The 24,816-nt window shown below is 41.7% G+C and overlaps 1 protein-coding gene and 1 long non-coding RNA gene across 2 annotated transcripts in view; one reads left to right on the forward strand and one right to left on the reverse strand.

Annotated features, from left to right (window-relative positions):
• prox1a (prospero homeobox 1a) overlaps positions 1–24,040 on the reverse strand; it is a 41,380-nt gene extending 17,340 nt beyond the window's left edge. The window contains exons 1-6 of the mRNA XM_023265793.3: positions 23,269–24,040; positions 20,319–20,731; positions 19,593–20,195; positions 18,132–19,334; positions 13,013–13,120; positions 1,988–2,182 (exon numbers count right to left, since the gene is read on the reverse strand). Coding sequence (XP_023121561.2) covers positions 1,988–2,182; positions 13,013–13,120; positions 18,132–19,334; positions 19,593–20,195; positions 20,319–20,666 — 2,457 coding nt within the window. The 5' untranslated portion in view covers positions 20,667–20,731; positions 23,269–24,040. The remainder of the gene's footprint in view (positions 1–1,987; positions 2,183–13,012; positions 13,121–18,131; positions 19,335–19,592; positions 20,196–20,318; positions 20,732–23,268) is intronic.
• The window catches only part of LOC129348326 (uncharacterized), a 143,275-nt gene that overhangs the window by 10,879 nt on the left and 107,580 nt on the right, over positions 1–24,816 (forward strand). The window lies entirely within an intron of this gene.

Consider the following 24,816-nt stretch of genomic DNA (forward strand, 5'->3'; position numbering starts at 1 on the left):
GCTCCAGATAGGATTCATGTCTGTGTGTTGTGTCTGCAGATCTTTCTCTTTATACATTCACGCGTCGACGTTTGTCTCCGTAAGCAGAAACAGAAGTGTGTGTGTGTCAGCAGTGAGGTGTGTGTGTGTTAATGGACATCTAAATGCTGCTGATGTTACGTCGGATAGTTTAAGGGCCCTCAGGTCCCCTTAGACCAATATTGGGAGAGAAAAAGTGAGGGAGGGAATGTGACTTCTGCAAATCGCTTTGACAAGGACACCCTCGCCTCCAGCGGCGTCCTCTTTCGCCTCATCGAACACACACACACACACACACACACACACACACACACTCTGCGACATCCACACCTCAGCAGAATCGTGAGGTGACTGTTGCGCTCTGAACAGCTGACTTGGTAGAGGACGTTTGAGTTGTGCTGAATTCAGTTTTAATTCAAAGTGAGCTGAGAAGCTGTTGGAAATTCTGGGAGTCTTAAATTAAATCTTCATCTTTAAAACCATGGATACAGAAAACCTCAGACCTACACTACTGTTCAAAAGTTTGGGGTCACCCAGACGATTTCATGTTTACCATGAAAACTCACACTTTTATTCATGTGCTAACATAACTGCACAAGGGTTTTCTAATCATCAACTAGCCTTTCAACACCATTAGCTAACACAATGTAGCATTAGAACACAGGAGTGATGGTTGCTGGAAATGTTCCTCTGTACCTCTATGGAGATATTCCATTAAAAATCAGCTGTTTCCAGCTAGAATAGTCATTTATCACATTAACAATGTCTAGATAATAGGTGTCAAACATACAGCCTGGGCACCAAAACCGGCCCGCCACAGGGTCCAATCTGGCCCGCGGGACAACTTTGTAAAGTGTGAAATTTACAGAGAATACATTAACTGCAAATTGTAAATTTGTAAAACTATAAATTCAAAAAATTTTCTTGACCACGACGAGTTGTTTTGATCATAAAGTAAAATACTATATTGCTCATTGTTCTTTTGTCATTTCGTGTTTTGTTTTTGTAAAATTTTGTCGTTTTTGTTTTTTGCCTTTTTTTCAGATTTTTGTCATTCGTCTCATGTTTTTGTTTTGTTTCTCACTTTTGTCATTTTGTGTTTCCTTTTTTCCTCATTTTTTTTGTTGCTTTCTAACTTTTTTGTCTCTTTTTGGGTTTCTTTCGTGTCATTTGTCTCATTTTTTGTCTTTTTGCATCTCATTTTTGTAATATTTCATCTTTTTTTGTCTGACTTTTGTCATTTTGATCATAAACTGGAACACTACATCATTCAGTTCCAGATACCTGTGACTAAATGTTTTGCTCCTTTGTAGATACTCTGTGATCTGGAAGTTGTAATATGTAACATGATAAACTGGGGCATAATACTGTTGAAATTTAATTTATTCTTCTTAAGAAATTTTAGTTTGTTCATAATGTTCTGCATGCGAGCATTTTCAGAATGTACTTTATTGGACTAAAACAAGGGAAAATTTGGAGTTGTTATTTATCGATTAATATTTCATGTTTTTACTGGTCCAACCCACTTGAGATCAAATTGAACTGGTCTAGATTGTATTTCTGATTAATCTAATGTTATTTTCATTGAAAAAAGAACTTATTTTCTTACAAAATAAGGACATTTCTAAGTAACCCAAACATTTGAATGGTAGTGTATTTAACAAAATAAAAAAGCAAAGAATGAAATGTGACATTGATTAAATTGAGCAAACCCCCTTTACTGGTTTTCACTCAATTAACAAACATTGAGCAAAACTAGCCTCACATTGAGAAATGATTTGGTTCAGTCCAATAAGTTTTAAAAGCATCAATTACAGTTAGAAAATAGCACTTTAGATTTCGGTTATCCAGCAGCACTTGATAACAGAATAAAATGAAAACTGAGGAGAATATCTGCAGCGTGTTCTCCCTCCGGACTCATTGTCGGCCTCTACGTGAACCTCCTCGCCTCTGAAACAAGCGGACTCACCTCGAAGTCGTTGGCCTTGTTGTAGTGCATGTTGAGCGCCCTGAACAGCTCGGCGTCTCTTCCCACCGTCAGCTCCTCGGAGGCCGTGACGCCCTCGTTGATGGCCTGCCGAGCGAACTTCTCCATCTGGATGTAGTAGAACTCCCTGAAGTTGCTGAACCACTTGATCAGCTGGGAGGTGATGCAGCGATTGAACTGCAGAAACAAAAACACGTAGAATTAAAATCAGTCAATTATAGAAAACTGCCTCCCGGGCCATCAACTAGATGCACATGTGTAGAAAAAGAATTCCTAACATGAAAAAGTCTTTCTCTGTCACTAAACACTGAGTGTTTAAGCCTTTTAGGTTTGATTTTGAAGTGTAAAGGTTTGATGATTTACAGTCATAAGATAAAACTAGATTTACTGCTGGCTGCTGGTTCCTGTTTGTGGCTGTAGATGGATTAAAGCTCAGCCTGATGTTTGCTTTTTACTGATTTGCATGATGGTATTTTGTCTCATTTGCCTTCAGCTGGAACTCAGTGTGATGCTCACATGGCTTTATGCTTTGCAGAGTTAATTCGACGTGCAGTTACAACTTCACTCATATGTTTTCTTGTTTTTGAAATAAAAAAAACAATGACAGAATGATATAAAGAAAGGATTTTAGACATTGTTCAAAATGAATTTTAAAAAGTAGAAAGATGGTGTAGATCAGGGCCCAATTTGATCTTAATTGGGCCGGACTAGTTAAAACACAACATAACTGATAAATTTAAAATGTTTAGTTTTGTTTCAGTGCAAAAAAGTACATTTTGAAAATGTTGACATTGAATCCTTAGATGCATAAGTGGATTATTTTATTTTGAACCTGTTCCTCAAAAAAACATGTTTTTAATATGATTCCATTGAAATTTTTAAGTTACCTTTTGTGCTTTTAAAGAAATTGTAATATTTATGTGACTACCGCAAGGTATTTATTACTGATAATATCATAGAAGAGTTAATGCACAAACTTGGAGGGACAGAGAGCAGCAACGACTAGAGAAAAAGAGTGGACAAATGTCAACAAAATGGATGTTTTTCTTTCCTTTCTTTTTCAATCATCAAAATATTCAGAATCTGTTATAAAGTGAAAAATAAACAAACGTGAAATCATTCTTGTGTGGACAAAAATGTAATACAAACAATAATAAAAATGATTGTTCTTTGCCAAAATGACAAATGAATTAAAAACGCATGAATTCTTATATGGGTCATTGTTGACCCACTTATGGAAGAGTGTAGGGTCCAATCTTTTTTTTTTTTACAGAACATTATAATCAACCTGATCTTTTTTTAAGTGTAATTTCAACAGTATTATGCCCCAGTTTATCATTAACACATTACAACTTACTGATCAGTGTCTACAAAGGCACAAAACATTTAGTCGCAGGCATCTGGAACTGAACAATATAATATTTTACATCTTGTCAAGATCTAAAAGTCATTTCAAATTTGCATTCATTTCTACGTCTGTGTAGTAATCCTGACCACATGAACTGACAGCATTCAAACTAAAGTGGGAACTATTAAAGAAAAGGTTAAGTTGTCCTCCTGCATTGTAAAAATTTATACATGCAAAATGCATAAAAGTGGTGGCAGTGCATCAACGACAGGCTTCCACCAAATCAAACTGTCGTACTGAAACTGCTGAGTCACATTGTATTGCACAATGTTCAATGTCTTTAAATATTTTTAACAATAAGGTTTTATTTTCACCTCTATAATTTTTAAACTTTGCAAAATCAGGGCCGGATTGGACCCTCTGGCGGGCCGTATGTTGGACACCCCTGGTATAGACCCCCCTGTATTAAAATCTATGGATCAGTAAGTTTAATTTCTAGTGTCAGCTATAAGAAATGTAATTTAACGAAATGTATAATTTGCGTTGTGGATGGAAGACAACAAACACACGTTAATGTCTCATATATTCCCATTTATCCACCTCATTAGTCACTAAAATGTGATGAATTCTCTTCATGTGGTGAATCAAACAACAATTTCCCAAATATTCCCTCCTTGTTGCACCGTCATCGAATCGACATTTACTGGCAAACACTGCTCCTGGTCCCTCGATGCTCCCAGTATGTGTTAAAAATGTTTTAAAATATCTAATCTGATTTATAGAGAATTAGATTTCAAACATGTTAAGTAATTAATTTCAGGCGGTTGACAAATTAGATGAGGTTTTCTTGTAATTTCACCTTTCCTGTATTTGATCACTGTGTTGCTGCTGTTTTAATGAGATAATATGCAGCAGTGTTTTTTTTTTTTTTTTTTACATAGTCTGACCGCCCTAAATGAAAGTGTTAAATCTATTTTTCCCGAGCATGTTGTCAGTAAATAGTTTCCATGATAGTCGGTGCGACATCTGGAGAAACAGCTCCGAGGTTCCATCGCTTCCTCAGAGGAAACAACAACACGCAGAAAAGCACAGTGAAAGTCTGTGTGTGTGTGTGTGTGTTCGGTGAAGGGGAAAAACGGCTTTGACACGGAGATTAAACTCGGTATTGTTACAAGACATTGTCCCACAGGAACAAGGGATGAGAGAGAGAGAGAGAGAGAGAGGGAGAAAGACAGACGTGGATGGAAGCAGCAGGAATGTAGACGATGGAGGGGAAACAGATATTTGTTCAGCAGCAGTCACAGGGAAGGATGTGTGTGTGTGTGTGTGTGTGTGTGTGCGTGTGCGTGTGTGTGTGTGTGTGTGTGTGTGTGTGTGTGTGAGAGAGCTGGTTTTACAAAGCAGTGACAGGAGGGAAAGTGTGTTTGTGGTGGTGGGGGGTATTTGACCCACAAAAGAGATGCACGGAAGCAGCGTGATAACTCAGCAATTAACACACAAACGGCTCCACGGATAACAACAATAAAGCCTAATATGTATTTATTATTGTATTTACTATAATTCATCAATAATAATAGAGCCATGCATAATTAGCAGAACTGTTTGTACTGGAAGTTAGAAACTGGCACGTATCTAAGGTTGCTGTACGTCCCATAGATTTGGCGTTAAGAAAATAAAACGGTCTCTTTTCCACCTTTAGGGCAGCGTTTACAACAGGTTGACGAGTCGAGTGCACGTGTGTGTTACAGGAACTGCAGTGCACCAGAATAGTTTTCGCTTTAATCACACTTTAATCTTTTCTTGTATCAAAAATGTTGCAAATTCATAGATTTTTTTTTTCTTAGTCGTCATATATATATTTTTTTCCAAGGAAAAGTTTACCAAACCTCTCAGCCTCTCTGCTTTGTTGTTTTTCATTATTTTTTATTCATAGTGTATTTTACACTTTATTGTGCATTGTGTATTTTAGTAATCATACAATGACTGAGCAGCCTTGGCGGACACTTTACCTCTTTCTACTTGCTACTGTAACAACAGAATTTCCCCTTTGGGATTAATAAATTATTTCTATTCTAGTCTATTGTATTCTATTCAGTTTCAAAACAGTTGTATAAATTATTTTTGATGGCGGCCTTTCTGGGCTACAGGGGTTTTTAGTTGTAGTCACAGGGATAAGTTTATCTTAAATATCAGGTTATAAGACATAAACTTCCAAGCTAAGAGAGCAGCAAAGCAATGGTTAGCTGGACGACTGGACCTGAACAACATAGAAGAAGCAGCATTTGAACCACTGTCTATGTGAAAATATTGCTTTAAACGTTGAGGGAGCAGATTTTAGTTGCCAATCCTGAACCCTTGTAGAAAGAGCGGCGATACTAAAGTTTGCATTGGCTGCGTAATTCTTAGATTTGGTTGGCTGTAGCACGGTTCAATCCAACAGTTGCCTTTTCCAGTAGCTAATTAAACTACATGTTGCAAACATCAACAGCTCTGATAATTTCCCTGAAAATGATCTGCATGATCCTGCTTCAACCAGAAATCTAGAATTCATTGTAATCTTTGCATCCAGCTCAGAAGTCTTTTCTCTTCTGTTTTTTTTTTTTTTTTTTTTCTTCTGTTTGACTCGATGAGTTCAGGCAAAACAGAAACCATAAAGTGTATTTCTCATCCACCAGCCGCTGTCCCATCCAGCTCATCACAATCAGCAGAAACCGAAAAAAGAGACAAAAGACAGAGAGAGAATGGAGGCTGGGGGGGCAAAACGCTGAGTTTGAGGAATGCCATTTTCTGTTTACAGCGAAAAGGGGCAAAGAGAGAGTGTCAGAGAAAGTGTCAGGGTGGCCGCCTCCCCCCAGGCCACAGTGGAAGGGCAAACATCCTTTAAGAATCAAGCAGATTGCTCGTAGCTCGGCACATTTCACAGAGGACACGGTGAATGTGCACCATCGACAGAAATCTCCGAGTTGTAACGCTGAAGGTTTCCTGTGGATCCTGGAGGAATAGCTGCTGCTGTAGGAACTTTTCAAATTATGTTTTGGGTCGTTTCTGCTTTACTAGACATTAAAGCAGCTGCAGCATGTTTGCATGTGGAGGCCGTGAAGCAGTTTTCCTCTGATTCATGCAGAGTTTTACAGCAGTGTGTGCTTTTGATGCAGAGCTGTGAAATGTTTGGCCGTAATTCACAGTTAAACCTTCATGAAAATGCCTTTACAATGAAGATTTAAATACATTCTGATTCAAACACTTCATTTCTGAAGTTAAATCATTGGACAAGCTGCTGCTGCTTTGCGTCCTGATGTCTCCAGATTGGTTGTGTAACCAGCTAATTGACGGGATGCTAATTGATTCCTGCAGAGATGTCACTTCAGCTTATCGAGGCGAGTCTTCAGGGCTCCGGCTGATAAATGCGTCGCTGCTTTGTGTTCGTCAGTGAGAGTGGAAGTTAAAAAAAAAAAAACCTCAGCTGGCAGGGAACTTACGAGTGAGAGTTAGAAGGAGCTCCCCGAGCCGGGAGCATCTAATTAATCCTCCTCCAGTCTTAACGAGGTCTTAATTACTCTCACTGACTCTCTGAAGACGAGGCGGAGGCGACCTCGGCGTCTCGTGCTAACATATATGATTGTCTGGTCAGAAGGCAAATTACGATCCCGTGTGTGTGTGTGAACGTGTCAGTTGTCAGCTCAACCCACTTCCCACACTGAGGCTCGTCTTTAAGAACCAGTTTCCCAGAGACAGAAGTCCATTCAGGTCCAATTAGGGGGAGCACTCGGTCCTAATTCCCTCACAGTGAATCTGCCTGATCCTTCCAACACATGCTACTTATTGTTCTGGTGAGGAGGGGGAGTAGGCCGGGGGAGGCGGGTGGGAGACAGAGACACTGACCCGGATTTTGGAAATATGGTAATGATGAGGGTAATGAATGCGATGAGACAATGAAACAGGACACACACATAGACACACACACATAGACACACACACGTCAGCGAAGCCTTGAAAAGAACAGCTTCACTCATCACAAACAGGATTATCCAGACTCATGTTTTTATTAAGCACAGTAATATCTGCACGCTTCCTCCCACTGAGGAATCTGCTGGATTAACTGGGATTAGGACGCAATTAAAATTAAATTTCACCATAAACTATTGTTTGCATAAAACAGGAATAAAAGAAACCATCATTTCTTAAAGGATGAGTCTGAGCGTCTTATTGTCAAGTATCGCCTCATAAATCTGAGATCCATTGTTGTCTAAAAACTATTGAAATCACATCAGTGTAGTTGGTTTAAACCCCACATACAGCTGGAAATACTCATTAAAGCATTACATGCACTACCGTTCAAAAGTTTGGGGTCACCCAGACAATTTCATGTTTTCCATGAAAACTCACACTTATATTCATGTGCTAACATAACTGCACAAGGGTTTTCTAATCATCAATCAGCCTTTCAACACCATTAGCTAACACAATGTAGCATTAGAACACAGGAGTGATGGTTGCTGGAAACGTTCCTCTGTACCCCTATGTGGATATTCCATTAAAAATCTGCCGTTTCCAGCTAGAATAGTCATTTACCACATTAACAACATTTAGACTCTATTTTTGATTCATTAAATTTTGTCTTCATTGAAAGAAAACTGCTTTTCTGGGTGCCCAAATAGCTCAACTAGTTGAGCGGACGACCCATGAACAGGGGCTACAGTTCTGGATGCAGCCTGGGTTCGATTCTAGCTCATGGTCTTTGCTGCAGGTCTTCCCCCATTCTTCTCCCTACTTTCCATTCTGCCTCTCAACTATGTCTGTCTAATAAAGCCATTAAAAGGCTAAAAAAAACTTTCAAAAATAAAACTGCTTTTCTTTCAAATATAAGGACATTTTGAGTGACCCCAAACTTTTGAATGGTAGTATAAATGTTATTCTGCATATGACAAGCAGCAGAATCTGTTACTTCTGACAATTGAGCTGTTTTAGCAGAAACCAAAATGACTATTTGTGACAAATTTTGTCTAAAATATAACAAGAAAAGCACCCAGAGAGTGCAGTACTCCGCCAAGATTGCTCAGTCGTTGTGCGATTTCCAACAGATGAACTCTTTAATAAATTTGTGGTCCGCAGCAGTCAATTTGTAGTAGGATCGCAATCATGTGATCGTCAGCAGGCAGCTGACGTAGCGTTCACTTGTTGTTATAGTTACAATGACATAGTGCCGCTATTTTTAGTGATCCAGAAATCTTGAACAAATCCATGGACCACACTATCAGCTGCATCACTACCATAATTAAATGAGGTGGTCCTTGTGTCATTTCTGACCTTCCTTGAAAAGTTTATCTAATAACCGTAGCTCCATTTTTGAGTAATGTAACGGACAGACAGACAGACAGACAAACCAAAGGCAATCGTCACATAACTCCACCGCATTCCTCGGCCGAGTAAAGATTTGTAGATTCTCTACCACTGGGGTTGTTGCTGTCACACTGAGCAAAGTACTCCTTTAAATGTTGTTTTGCTCTTTTCATAGCATCAGATGCCGTTTTTGATGCTACTTCATGGCTTTTTTTCTTCCTTTTTTTTAAAAAAAAAAAAAAAAAAAAAGCCATTAGCTCTGTTTAGCTCTTAGTAGAGGAGTTTACCATTTCCGGGCAAACTGCCTTCACATGAGGGATTTAAAGAAATGGTGCATTATTACGTTCAAATTAAGCTGCCGGTAAACTTGCTAATGGGGCTAATAGCAACGCTGCCACTGATCTTAGCCAACAGGAGGGAAACCTGATTCTTAGCTGTCGTTTATTTTTACACTTTCCAGTAAATTCCTCCAGAACGTTTGCATTCCAACAAATCCAGCGTTTGACTGCAGCTACACATCGAGGCTGTAATGTCGTCCATCTGCAAACGTCTCTAATCTAAATCCATGTATGCTGAGATTGAAGAGATTAATTGAATATCAGTTTGGAGATAAAGCCACAGATTGGAGACTAGCTTAAGTTTTAAAGCTAATATCAAATCTCTGAAAGATAAACTCTACATTAACTCATTAGTTGGAATTTATTCATTTTCCAAATTAAAGCCCAAAGCCAGACTTAATTTGGCCACATCAATATTAAGCATATTACTCAGATAATTGAATTTCTACCTTAAGCTGATTATAGAGTACCGATGTCAGCACATAACAGTTTGTTTTGTCTTTTTCTTCCCTGTAGTTTAAATTCCAACAACAGCTCTTTCACTCATTATTCTCACTATTAATCTTGAGGTTTAGAAATCGTGATTGTCACTTTGCAACCTGCTTTTTCTTTTCTTTCTCTTTTTATTTTTTGCAGTTTGTATTAAATACGTAGATGAAACTGCTTTGAATTCAATGAAGAAATTACTGGTAACTTTTAGAGTTCCTCCTAAAAACTCATCTTCTTGTATCAAAATGACACACTAATACGTGAAATTAATCTTTTTGTGCCTTGAAATTACTTGGATGTAACTCAGTGGACTAATAGTAATTAATAGATTTTAACAGGTCAGACAGAAGCACAGTTCATAATATATTTGTGTAGGTATATAGAGCCTATTTTAAATACTCCTTAACTGCCTCTTAGTGAGAAAATGTGTTGAACTGGGAAACTGAATGATGAACAGTTTTAATGTGGTATCTATGTTTTGTACATGTACTTGATTTGTACAACATGTACAAATCTATGATGGTCCTGTTATTTACACACCAGTTCCCGTTTCTGTAAAACTCTTAAAATAATAGTAATAATCGTAAAATAGTAACAATATCTCAGCCTTGCATCTGAAAAACAATAGATAATATGTCTTCCAGAATATAAAAACCCCATATTGACATATTGTCAGTGGAAAAAACCGATTTTAAATTTAACAGATTACATTTTAATATCATCTGTGTCAGTTGTTCACTGGAAAAAAAAGTTCTCAAAGCGACATCAGCTAAATTAGAATTTCACTTTAAGCCCTTAAGAAGTCCTGGTTGACAAAATTCTCTGCTTTGTGAGTCCGATGTGATCACTTAATGGCCTCCTGGTTAATGACAAATCAGGCTCTGGCTCTGTGGAAGCAGGTGCGCTTAGCAACCCTGTGTTTGCCTAGCAACCCGGTGTCCCGGCGACCCGTGTTGCCATGGCAGCCGATGAGGATGTGGCACTGCCACGAGGAAGTGGTCAGCACAGATATGAGCCAAAGGGCAGCTGGTGTGTGTGTGTGTGTGTGTGTGTGTGTCTCATTTGAATACAGCGTCCTGAATCTGTCGAGGAGCCGTATGCTGCTTTACAAAACACGTAGCCGCCTGTAAACGCGACACAATCAGCGCCTTTGTCTTAAATCTGTTGTTCTGTTGTCGTCCCTCCTCCCTCCGTCACTTTCTACAAACTGTCCAACTCACTCGTTTACATCTTCTCCCCTCTGGAACTTTCTCCTTCTCACTTCTATTCCCTTCTCCTCTTCAGTTTCCTGCTTCACCCTGCCGTACGTCAGTGAAAGCCTCTACTCTGATGACCGCTTCCGTGTTTAAAGAAAGTTCAGCTTCTCATTTCATGTTAGCGAGAGTGAAAGCATCAGTGTGTGTGTGTGTGTGTGTGGGTGTGTGTGTGTTCTTACAGTGTGTGTGGTGTGAGAAGGGAAAGTGGGCGTTACAACCCCCCTCCAACCTCGGGCCGATTAGGGCCAGAAACTCTAATTATGCTACAAAGATGTGACAGACTGGAGCTCCCATCTGTGCTGTAGAGTCTCACCACACACACACACACACACACACGCACACACACACACACTAATGAAACAACACAACTGACAGCGTTACAGACAGATGAAACAGTGAAAGTTGGTGATAATTAAAAACAAAAACCCAACTGTAACCACAAGCTCACATGTCGACACACACCTGTCCATCTACCTGTCACTGACAAATACACGTGTAGTTTTTGAGATCTGATTGAAAGATGTCATTGAAATTTTCCTCTTTTTCCTGCTCTGTCTCGGTTGTGTCTTTACGGCCGTCTACTCTGAGGGTTTTATCAGAATGACAGCACAAACGTGACCTTTTCTGTACTTTTCTACCTTTGAGTCTGAATCTTGAGCTCATTAGAACTCTATCATGGACAATAATGCAATTTTAGCTTATCAGGTAAAAAAAAAGGACAAAACTCCTACTTGTTGGACTCTGAAACATTTTGTATTCATTCATTTGTTGCCTTTCAGTTCATTATAGTGGGACGAGATTAAAGAAATTAATTAATTAGAGGCTTTGTAATTAACTAATCACATTTAATCAAGTTTGTCAAATAGCAATGTTTGACACATGAAGCACAATTTTTCAATTCAAATAAATATTGGTTGACAGCTGAATCGATGATTAGACATATACTTAAACAAGAATATTTGTTTCATTTATATTTTTCTGCATTTTTTTAATCTGTCTTTTACATTCCCAGATTACTGCAAACTCAAAAGTGCCATTATAGCAATTATATTCAACATTTTAAGACTTTTTGTAAAGTCAAGCACTTTCAATGTCTTGAAAAATGGTCTATTATGGGCTGGCTACACCGCTTGCCGGTACCAAGGCTGTCATAGCTAACGTTAAGGTATGTGTCCACAGGATCTGTAAATTCCTCACATCCCAGTTATTGTTTATATGAAATGCACTGCACTGCATGTTTTTTGTGTTCCGGTGCTCATTTGCATAAAGTAGTCCAATTTATGCAAATGAGGCACGGGGAGCAGAGGTCTGACGCATCGCAAAACTTTCACCAAGCGTCTAAACTAGCTGTCGCTGAACTAAAACGAGGACAGATTCAGCAGCTTATTTCTCACCTCAAATGCTTTCAGAAATACTTCTTGTTGAACTGTTTTCGTAATAAAACAGAAAGTTTGCGACCGAGCCGCCATGTTGGTCCGACGTTTATACCGGACTGAAGGTCTGTCATGTGACCACCTAGTGGCCCACTAGTGACACACCCACCAAGCAGGTGATATTCAGATGTGGCGCGTTATCATGCGAGAAAAAATGGATGCTGTGGACACGTAGCTAACATTAGCTTGCAGCACCATGTTTTCCACTGAAGTGATGCCGCTGGCTTCAAGTGCTGCGGTGATTAGAAAACTCTTTGTTGTAGAATTTTCACACAACCACGCTTTTATCCAAGCTGCAATCGGGAAGATTTTTAAAAGAAAACTTTCTGCCCGACAAGCTCAATGTGGTCTCATTTTCCATCACCAAACTTTCTTGTGTACTGGCATCACTCGGTGTGTCCTGTGCATCTTCTTTGCGGTTGAGTAACAGACTCTAGGTGCATTACTGCCACCTACCGGGCTGGACTGTGCATCAGTGTTAGCGGTGTGCCAGAAATTATGGAACTGAGAAAGGTGCGATTGTTTTTGTGGTTTTTTTTTTTACGCATTATTTTCTCTGTAATTAATTAATCAACATTAATGCACCCTAGTTTGTATATATATGTAAAGGCATATATGTGACTTTATCAGACAGCTCTCTGCAATAAACTTTCTATATTCTCAAGGGAAATAAATACAGTGAATTCAGGGTAAAACACAAAAACAGCTAACAGGACTTAAATATAAAACAGATAAATACATTTAGAACTACAGTGACAGGGTTCATAAGAGGTTAGAGGACGTAATAAACGACGGCATCTTACCTTGACGTCAGAGAAGTACATCTTGAGCATGTTGGAGGAAGGATAGCGAGTGTAGAAGAACATCAGCTTGGCTTTCTTCAGGTGGTTTGGAGACAAACCTTCCTGGATCTAAGTGGAAACGTGTTAAGGAAGCAACACCGGATGTTTCAGCACAAGAGAACAGTGAATCTGCTTTATTACCACCTTCATTTGTACCTTTGGCCAATGGATATTCCTGTCCCACATTTAGACCTGGAGTTTCATTCAGTTCTAGTACCGCTTTTAACATCTTTGCTGTGTCTTTGCACTCAAGGGATTTCTTTAGTGACTGTAGACCACAAGTTCAGATACAATGAATCAACCTTGTGGCTTTCACGAAAAGCCCACAATCTCTCCTGCATCTTGCCGACTCTGCAGCTCAACAAGAAGAAATGATAATTGTGGAAGTTCTGGTTGCAACGGGGTGCCAAGAGAGAGTGTGTGTCCAGCAGTGTGTGTGTGCGACAACAGCTGTGGCCACCACATTAACAGCCCTATAATCTATCAGAGAAGATGAGGCAATCAATGGAACCCCTGCAAGGTCAATTAGCACACAGACAAACACACACAGATGAAGGAACCCCAGGGGCCCGATGTGGCTGCAAACGGGGACCAAGTGGCATCAGCCGTCGGGAAACAAACAGGAAGCAGCTAAAGACAAGCAGCAGCACAATTTTTACTTCCTTTCACTGTACATTCGGTTTAAATTAATTATCTTCAAGGACCTTCAGGAACCGTTCTCCAAAAGTGCAATTGTGTCCCATGATTTAAACTTCAAAACATAAAGGCTGACTAGATTAATTAGCAATAACCTCTGATGACATCCGTTTGTAAAATGACCAGTTTTATGCTTTTTTTTACGCTAATCTGTAACTCGCTGTTACAGACTAGCATGCTACAATGTCAAATTAGCATGCTACAGCAACAATTTCACATTCTACAACAAATTAGCATGCTACAAAAACATATTGGTACGCTACAACAAGAAATAAGCATGCTACAACGAATACCCATGCTACAATAACGAATTAGCATGCCACAACAACAGCTAAGCATGTTGCAACAAGAAGTTTGTTTGCTACAACAGCAAATTAGCATGCCACAATGACAAATTGGCATGGTACAACGACATATTAGCAAACTACAACAACAAGTTAGCACACTGTAACAATTATAAGCATGCTACAGCGACAAATGAGCATGCCACAACAACAAATTAGCATGCGACAACGACAAATTAGCATGCTACAATGACAATTTAGCATGCTACAACGACAAATAAGCAAGCTCCATTAAATAAATTAGCACATCACAGTGGCATGGTATTCCACAATGACATATTAGCACACCACAATGGCAAATTAGCATGCTGTAACAACAAATAAGCATGCTAAAACAACAAATTTGCATGCCACAATGAGAAATTGGCATGCTATGATATATTAGCATGCCACAGCGACAAATTAGCATGCTACGACAAATTAGCATGCTACAACAATAAATAAGTTTGCTACAGAAACAAACTAGCATGCTACAACAACAAATAAGTTTGCTACAACAATAAATTAACATGCTACAGCAACAAATAACAATGCTACGACGACAAATTAGCATGCTACGACAAATTAGCATGCTACAACAATAAATAAGTTTGCTACAGCAACAAACTAGCAAGCTACAACAAAGTTTGCTACAACAATAAATTAACATGCTACAGCAACAAATAACAATGCTACGACAAATTAGCATGCTACGACAAATTAGCATGCTACAACAATAAATAAGTTTGCTACAGCAACAAACTAGCATGCTACAACAACAAATAAGTTTGCTACAACAATAAATTAACATGCTACAGCAACAAATAACAATGCTACAACAACAAATTAGCATGCGACGACAGCAAATTCGCACTCTACAACAACAAATAAACATGCTACAACAAATTAGCATGCTACAACAACACTGTTTTTGTGGCCCCAGTAAGTGAGGTTGCATTGTCGTCCATCATTCATTCAGCAGCAGATCCATGAGGTCACATCATGAGTTAACATTCATACCAACCTGTCACCGTGCAGGTTCACATCATATAATAGTGTGTTTTGCTGCTGTTTTGTTTTGCTTTGTTTTTGCTAAAGCACACTAACATGACTCAGAGTAAACAGTGTGGAGCAACATCACAATGAATAAGAAGTGAGTGATGTGTTTGTTTGTCAGTGAATAAACAACACATCTGGTCATGTTGCTTTTTCCTTCCTCTTCCTCCTTATTTTCCTATCTGTGTGTGTGTGCAGCCTCGTGCACATCTGTGAGTGTTTTGTGCAGGACTCAGTGTATCAGCTGTAACTTGACCTTGTTACCAGGTGTGTGTGTGTGTGAGTGTGTGTGTGTGTGTGTGTGTGTGTGTGTGTGTGTGTGAGTGGGGGGAGTGGACTGGGAGGGGGGATAAATTCATAAATGAATGGAGGACATCTGCTCAGCTTTGTACAAAGGATTAAAGATACACAGACCTGAGTGTGTGAGTGTGTGTGTGTGTGTGTGTGTGTGTGTGTGTGTCTGTCTGTCTGTCTGTCTGTCTGTCTGTGTGTGTGTGTCTGTGTGTGAGGCCTTTCAGGTGAACTCTGATCAATGCAAAACAGTAAAAACTTGGCCAGGCGTTCCGTCTTCCTGCAATGCAATCACCATTTTACCCAGAAACAGAAAATGATGTGAAAAAAACACTAATGTAATGAGTGGATTTTTAGATGACAGAGGAAAAGCAGCAGGTGAAATGAAGAAAAAATAGCCGCCATCCTCGGTGTGTTTCTATAAGCTCTTGTTTCCATAGAATTGTCGAATAAATTCAAAGCAAACGCATGCGATGTTACAAACAAATCTAAGAATAAAATGTGAATTAGGCTTGTTTCTGTGAACTAATTTTATGAAATAAACTCGACTGTGTGGAAAGTGGCGGTAAAGGCGACGTTACTCGCATCTGTAATAAACAGAAGAAGAAAAGAAAAACAGAACTTTAACCATCTGTACTCAGCAATCATCTCGGGTTGAAACTGAGACGTTTTAATTTTGCGGTTTCCATGAAATTTTCTGATGCTTTTCAAAATACTAGTAAAAATGCCACACATAAACATCGCTGTAGTTGAAGGTTTTAGATGTTCAAAATAAAAATAACATCAGTTTGCGTAGCTATTACACCATAACAGTATTTTATGGTTTTACAAGAAGTATTTGTAAATTGTACTCCATAAACAGTAAACAGACAACAGACAAACAGTAAAATGTCAATGAATGAATTTCTGCAACGTTAAGATTCTCTTCTAGATTAATGGAGTTAAAAAATGCTTTTCACAATGAAACTTCAAACCAAATGTTTTTCTACTAAATGAGCTTGCTGTTTGGGGAATAATTTCAAGGAAGCTGTGATAATTATTCATTAATTTTCTCTCCCATCGACTATAATTGATTAACTGGCATAATTCAGGACAACCAGAGTCTTTAGAATTAGTTCAGAGGTTGTATAAAATGACTAAATCAGTGAATTCATAGTGGAAAAAATGTGCTTCTCAGGAAACTGAATAAGTTGTAAAATTAAATATCTCACGAGGAAAAACTATTTCGGATTTTTTTTGTGTCAAAATATAAAAAGAGGTTTCAGGTTTTTGAAGGCTGGTCAATATCTTTGAAATACTAATGTCCAGTTTCAAAGATTTCTTTCATTCAAATGAATGGGGAGCATTTTGGAATGAAACGGCTCAGCGGGATCAAGAGACGTGTCAAATATTTCTTTTTTTAATTAAAGCGACATCTAAATTGGCTTTGAAGACTGACACTGTGATCAAATCCTCATCGCAGCTGCAAGGAGTTCCTGTTTGTCAGCTTCAAAGTCTGCTTTTTCTTTTCACTTTGTTCTTCAAACGTGCGCGTTAGCACGCGACTCGGAGTGTGGCGGCCGGGAGAAGCCTCTCCATATGAAAGGTTAGCACCAGGAGATAAACAGCTACCTGCAGACACCTGTCCACGTGCACACGCCATGAAAGGGAGTGTGTGTTTGTGTGTGCGCGCACGGCAAAACACACAGCTGCCGAGCAACTGAGAGCGAAGGGCAGCGAATGAAAGTGAGGAGGAGGAGGGATCAGACCCGAGAGGGAAGAATTATAATCAGAGCAGAGTCAGATATGAAATTTTTAAAAAAATTGTGTCGACAACCTGAAACACACATTCAGAAAGCTGCTGTCAGTGAGGCCAAACATCGGCCTGCTCTCTCCTGAGCTCTTTGAAATATGATTAGCTTTGAGCTGCTATGTACAAGGTCTTACCACACACACAAACACACACACACAATGCGAAATATGATTTGCTTTGAGCGTTTATGATGAAAGACGCTGAGATGGTGAAGAGCAGCTCCGAGTCGTCCTCAGCACCTTTTAACGCCACAACCTGCTGCACAGACTTAAAAGAGCTTTCAGAGAGCAGCGTGCGACCTGTTTAATCTTCCCCCTCTTGCAAGACCCGGCGTGCCCGTTTCATCTTCCCCACTCACCGAGGAAACAAGAGGCTTAGGCCAGGAACCAATTAATGCAGATTAATTGATATTAAAGACGTCTCAGCGCTGAACTGCAGTAGAAGTGAGACTCTTGTGCAGCGCTGAGATAAAATCATTGAAGCTTTTACATGCTTGAGCAAAAGTTCACGTGAGGATGTTCTTCAAGATAATAGTAGTGTTCAAGCATCTTATCTAATCTAAAGAATTATTTTTTTTTGTTATGCAATTTCTTGGTGTTTTAGCCTTTTTGACTCACAGGAAATGAGACGCACAGATGTCAAACTGCCAGTTAAACTCTTCTCACCATCAGCCCCAGTTTATTTTTAGTGTTCCACCTCCATTTCCTTTGTGTGCTGCCGTCTAGGACTCCAGTGTCCATCAACCAAACACTGAGAACTGTCAGTTTCTGCATTGGAGGCTCTAAACCAGCTTAGAATTAGTATCTAGCCTGGAGTTATTACTCAGCTTCATTCTAATTTACATCCTTGACACTAAAACCTTTTCTTCTTGGAGTTCTAAACACTTTCAAACACACTCACTCATGAACCCTGACAAGGATACGGTGCTGCCTGAGTACGGCGAGATGTCGGCCATGTCCTGCAGGTCTCCACACTCAGACTTGATGAGCGACAGCGACAGACCCTCTGGACCATGTTGGCTTGGAGAAGTCTGCCTGTGGTGATGGTGACCAAGATGGCCACCCCCTAAGGAGGCCATCTTGGTTCTGAGGCTCACAGTTTCCCGGGTTATGTCCATGGAGTCGGGGGAGGACCGATGGTGGTCTTTGGGCCCTGGAGGGTAGCCTGCTCCGCCCCCGTGGGACCCCAGGGGGCTCTGGAAGGGGTAACCCATGAGGGGAATGGGGAATGGGTGGCGAAAGGATGGAGGACTGAACCCGAGGGAGGCCGTGAGGGGGGAGGGGTGGAGGGAAGGATGGTGAGGAGGAGGAGGAGGAGGAAGAGAGGGGTTGGGGTTTTCTCCTCCACCTCCTCCACCGCTCTTACGCACCACCAGTGGCAGCGCCTCCGTCTGGTCGTTGGGAGTCGGCACACCACTCAGTCTGCCGCTCAAACCCCCGAAGGAGTCCAGAGGACTCGGGACGATCACATCCCCGAAGCAGTGCAGCCTCTGGGCGGAGGAGTGGTAGTTTGGGGTCGGACTGCCGTCGCCATTCAGGCTGAGGCCCAAGGGCCCACCGAAGCGAGAGTCTGGGGTTAGAGAGGGCAGAGGGCCGAAGGGTGGAGGGCAGGAGGAAGAGGAGTTGGAGGAGGAGGATGGAGCGGCCGGCGTGCTGCTGTGGCAGCCATGATGGAGGCTGACAGCCTGTTTGGGCGAAGAGAAGCCCTTGACGACGGTATCGACCACCTGAGATACGGCACAGTTCAGCTCCTGCTTCAGAGTCTCTGCTAGCTGCCTTCCTCCTCCGGCTGCTCTCCTCTTCATCGCCCTCTCTCCATTCCTGTCCTCCTCCTCCCTGTCCACATCCTCCTCCATCTCTCCGTCTATCAGGGCCTGTTCTCGGAGCAGGGCTCTGGCCCGGTCCAGGAACAGACCCGGGTCCAGCTCCGAGAGCTCGTCGTGACGGCCTCGGTCTCGGTGTCTCTCCTCCAGACCGTCGGACCGGATGCTGTCCTCTGACAGGTTTCCATCCTCCTCTCTTTCACCTCCTCGGTCGGCCTCCCCATTCTCTCCGTTCTCCTCCTCCTCCTCCGTCTCTGAGTCGTAGATCTGGTAGAACTTCTCCTGAAGCTGCCGCAGCTGTTTCTGGATGAAGGAGAGAGAAAGTTCAAGCAGACTGTAAATATTCTTTAAATATCAGGGAACATCTGAAGGAGAAATGAAAGTAGTGCAGTACAGCTGTAATTAGGTGGAGCCTGTGTGCTCATTCATTCAACTTATACTGGAGAAGAAACAGCTGATGTTTGTGCTGCATCTTAGCTGCAGATATCATCTTAAAGACAGATAGAAAGATAGATAGATACTTTATTCATCCCCTTGGGGAAATTGAAGAATGCCACCAACCTGCATGTCTTCCAGCTGGAGTTTGAGCTGCCGTCTCTCTTCCTGTCTCTGTTCCTGCCTCGAACACACCAGCTGGGTGAAGCTGTGCTGCTGCTGAGGCAGCCGCTGCTTCCTCTTATTCTCCCGGTAAACCTCTCCAACACCGACCACGCCGCCCCGCGAACCCGGAGAGCTCAGCAGGGAGGACGGACAATCGCTCCGGCTGTGGCTGCCGACATTGTTGCCGTCTCCTCTGTGGTCGTTGCTGCTGTTGCTGCTGTTCTCATTGTCGCGATTCCCCTCCTGGCCGTGGTCGCCGGCGTTGGGTCGGACCAGCGGAGAGTGACTCATGCCTCGGATGATGTTCTCCACTCGGGCCCGCTTGGCCCGAAGGTGTTCGTCCGACAGCCGGTCCAGGTCAAAGGAGGACAGGGAGAGGGGCTGGGAGGGGGCGTTGTGGCTGGAAGGAGGCGGCGGCCTCCCGAAGGAGGAGGACGAAGGCGGAGGAGCCAGAGGAGGTCCAGGAGAGAGGCAGTCGGAGGGGCTGTCTCGGTCCCGGGACGAGTTACTGCAGGCGTCCTCGGCCTGGATCTCAGAACCGCCGCTGGACAGAGCTCCACTGCCCTGAGATGGACAGGAAACAGTTAACACAGTCAGGGAATGAGGCCTAAAGACTGGTGAAGTGTAGGTTAGTGGACTAGTTAACTGACTGACGCTAAGTGAACCTGTGTGTGGGTCGGCTGATACCTGGAAGCCTGAGTCGCTGCCTCCGTTCTTCATGTTGTTTTTTAACAGCTGAGAGATGATTGTGGCACCGGGGAAAGGAATTATGGCGTCTTCGTATGAATTGGCCCTCTTGAGCAACTTCCTCAGAACGTTGGACTTCTCTCCGTCGCCGTTGGCGCCTCCGTGGCTGTGACTGACCAATGAGCAGTCTCCATCCTGGTCGGGGCCGTGCGATTGGTTCATTCTGTCGAGCAGGGTCTCCCTGGCGCGGCTGAATATGGCGCTACCCACCGTCCTCTTCACCCCGATGTCAACACGCCGGCGCTTGGTCTGTCTGGTTAGGAGGGTGGTACTGTCATGATCAGGCATCACGCAGGGCAGCTAAACAGGCATGACCAGGGGTCCTCGCAGACTCTGGCAGATCAAACCGTTACCTGGTCAGCAGCAGACACAAGGAGACAGATTTGTGCTTGTTAATGTCGCACGTAAACTGACAGTTCTGGATCTTTTTTTTTGTTTGTTTGTTTTCACATTTATTAGCTATTAATTCTGAAAAACCAGCTGATGTGGACAAAAAGAAAAATTTGCTTTTAAATTCAAGTTTACTGGCTTTAAAAGACAATAATGTCAGAATACTTCACCACAGTAAGTTTAAAGTCAGTTTAAATTTAAAGCATCATAATATACAATGATTACAGATTTGAAATAACATTCAAACACTCAAACCAGTACTTCCAGTTAGAAGCAGGTAGTTTTACTGACTCACTCTGAGCACAATAAAAAAAAAAGAGACTTGTTTCTTGACCACAAGCCCTGGGAGAAAGAACACACTCTTTAAAATAGTTCAAGGAGATACTCCCACAGAGAAGTAGCACCTGCCTGTAATAACCAAAATAATTTCCCATTTCCTCCTCGTCCCCTGAGGCCTAACCTTGATTTGTGCATCTTGTGAGGAATCGACAGCTTCTCTTATTGTCAGAGGCTTTAACTCCACTGTGAAGGAAAGAAAAGCCGAGTTTTCCTCCCTTTTTGTCTCCTTTTTTTTAAAAAACTTCTTTGTGATTTGAAAGAAAACTGGTTCTTGCGTTTTTGAAAGAGGAGAATTTTGATGTTGACAAAAAGTTTTTTTTAAAAGTCTTCTAAATGCTGCCACTTGGGGTTTAAGCAGATCCTCCTGCAGTGCAAGTTTAAAGCTGGGTTTGTTTTTCTGATTCACTATATAGACAGAAGCCTCAGCAGGCACTAAAGCTGTGGATGGAGGTCGGATTTATCGCTCCTGTAATTGAAATGCACGAGAATCCTAAAAATAAAGAAATCGCACACAGTTTATTTAGTTCATCTAAACTTGGAATCTTTAGGAAACGACAGATTCGGGGCCAATTTGAACGTTCCAGCGTTGTTTTGTCGAAATTCAATTAAGGTGTCAAATTCAGTTTTCAAACTTTCAGACAGGTGGATATTTACACACACACATGCAGGCATATAGGCAGCGTTTTCTGTGTTTGCATCTGCTTTGCAAGTGATTTTAAAGTCCAGAAATATTTTACAAACTGAAGCAGCTCAGTCCAGCGTTAAAAAAACTAAATGTGGATTTAAAGAATGGAGGAGATAAATAGATGCTTTCAGTAGTCGACTCTGTTGGTTCTGCAGGACCAAGATGAGGTCGTCTCCAGCAGGACGGTTTGAATATGACCATGAGTTTCACTGTTGTAATGAGAGGTGAGCAGAAAAAACACTGAGCCGCCAGTGACCCACATACACTCTCTCTCTCTCTCTCTCTCACACACACACACACACACACACACACACACACTGTTTAGATGTGTGGGGTCCAAAGAGCTCGATGGCTTTATCTTGAAATTTGTGCCCGAGGTCACAGCGAAGTTTAAAAACTGTCCGCATCAATAAAACACTCAAGCACAAAAACAAACTTGCAAATACACACAAAGCTTTGGTGTTGATTAATGTAAAAGACATTATTGTTCATATGAGTTAAAGGTGAGCACAGAAAGGAGATGTGAGAGTGTGTGTGTGTGGTTTTTGTATGAAAACTGGAACTGCAGTGTGAATGTGAAGAGCAGGACTAAGTTGCTCTGTAGTGGAGAACTGAAATGGGAAGTAGCTGATTAATAACAGTAAATGTCACATTTCCATTTAGAAAAGCAGTGTGAGGTGACTGAATGAACTTCTCTTTGTTTTTACAGTGATGCTACTAAAACTCATGATGTCACTAAAACATTATCCAAAATTTCCACCATATGTTTTGTCTTCAAATTCATTATGGGGGGAAAAAAAGCCCAAATGATTTTTGGAAGTCTAATAAAGGTCGTAATTTGCAGATTATTTCTCCTTCGTCTTGCTCCACTGAGAGGAGGAAGACAGCGTTTGTATTTCTTAAAATACATTTTTAAAATGTGTGAATCTGAGGGGTGAAGTGCGCTCAGAGCGGAGAACACAAGCTGCTACTTTACGCACCGCAGAAATGGAGACGTTTGTCTCATCCAACAACAATTAGTCCGAATAAAGAGAGGATTCACCGTCTCAGGCTGCACACATTCACCACCAAACACGTTCTCTTAGCAGAAAGTTCAACTTATTTGCAGAACTGAATATAAGAAGTCTGATTTTAAAACTCCGCTGTATTGAGTGACTGATTAAAATCCAAAAAAGCAGCCCAGGTGGGTACCAGGAAAAGTGCCAACCAGAATAACGCAGCGAACAAAGCGTCACTTTGGATTTAAAACTAACTTCGATCAGAGATTTAACTTCCCACAGCCGGCAGAAAACTGAAAGTAACGCACATAAACTGGACCAAAGTGGTTTCTGAAAACCGTCCAAGACTGAACGGAACCATCTGGACCCCAGAACGAACCGTGAAGTGAAGTTAAATCGAATCCACGATGCACCGGACAAAGCTGACGCACAGAATCTGATCCGGTAACCGGAATGGAAAAACAAGTGTTGTACTTACTTCTCCGCCGAGCGTTTCTCCAAGTCGCTCCGTCGAAGAAAAGACGAACACAGGAGACAGATCCGCCGCCGCCGTTCAGATCAATGCCGTAATTTACTACGGCAAAGTGGAGACGTATGCAGGGCGTGCGTGCGCGCTTGCGTGAGTGTGTGTGCGGGAGGGAGAGAGCAGCTCGTCGAGATGAGAGACTCCGGGAAGCAGAGAGAGAGCCGCTGCTCGTGTGCGCCGCTCTCCTCCCGGGATGGGAAGTGTTTAGTATCGAGCGCTCCAGGTCCGCCGCCACTCTCCGCTCCGCCGCCGGTCCGTCCGACTGCAAGACTCTCAGCAAGAAGCAAGAAGAGACGCACATGAAGGATACGTGAAGACGCTGCGTCACCGGCCCCGGAGTGAGGTAACGGCTCCACCTGACCAATAAGGAAGAGGAACCGGGGACGGTGGATTTTATTTATAAGGAGCCCCGAAAACGGCGCGCAGCCAGAGCGGAGCGGCGGAGCGGAGGGTAACAAAAGTCACTTCACCAGCTTCTGGCATGTGCGTAAAAACCGCAAAAGTCCTAAATACTAAATTTTTAATTCACCTTTAACGGGACTTTTCCTTTCTCTGTTTGCTTATTTACATCTTTTATTTCATTTTATTAGTTTGTGACACAAAAAACATCATCAGTTAAATGTTTTCTTTCCAACTTGTGCCGTTCAATAAAAATGACAAGTATAAGGTCGGATCATATGAAGCAGTTAAATGTACAGCAGGATGCTTCTGTCCAGGTGCTCTCAGCTCTGTGATGATTTAATAAACACTGGCTTTAATTAATTTATTCTGTTTCTCTTCATTCATCCCCATGCGTAAAAGCAAACCTTTCCGCCTCTTTATCCAGCTTTAATTGTTTGTGCGTAATTGGAGACGTCCGTGCGCCTCGACGCGAAGCTGCTGGTCAAGTTAAAGAAAAGTTCCCCCAGTAAAATAAGGAAAGTCCTCAGTTATCCAGAGATCAGAGGTCAGGAAACCCCTGCAGCCGACGGGATTCAGATGTTTGGCTCAAGGGCACTTCAGCAGGTCAGAGGCTCCGTTTCAGTAAAACATAATCACTAGAATATGAAACAATATTTTTACATTACAGCGAATTTGAAACGTGAGCAGTAGAGGCCTTTTCAATCAATCTGTTTAAAAACCCAACTCCAAATCCTGCGCCAGGTTTGGAATTAATGCGTAAAAGTTTCTAAACACTCCAACACTTCAATTCCACTTGGAGCTAGTTAAATAAAATTGTAAATGTTTGGAGAAGTGTGTGTTCCGTCCACAATTAACGCCACGTTCCTCCACAGTCCAGCCTCACTATTAACTGCAGCTTTCTGTCTTGAGTGGACGGTTTACCAAAAAAAAAAAAAAAAAAAAACATGTCAGAATGATTTTACAGTTTATTCCTGCAGAGCGCATTGTGCGTAAATCCAAAAACTCAAAATCATACAGACACAGAAATGATGCATGAAGCGGTTGTTCGGCGGAGTTAATGAGAATAATCCAAATAGAAATGTGTTTTTAAAAAGGCAG

The sequence above is a fragment of the Amphiprion ocellaris genome, chromosome 24 (genome assembly GCF_022539595.1).
Source record: "Amphiprion ocellaris isolate individual 3 ecotype Okinawa chromosome 24, ASM2253959v1, whole genome shotgun sequence".
NCBI lineage: Eukaryota > Metazoa > Chordata > Actinopteri > Pomacentridae > Amphiprion > Amphiprion ocellaris.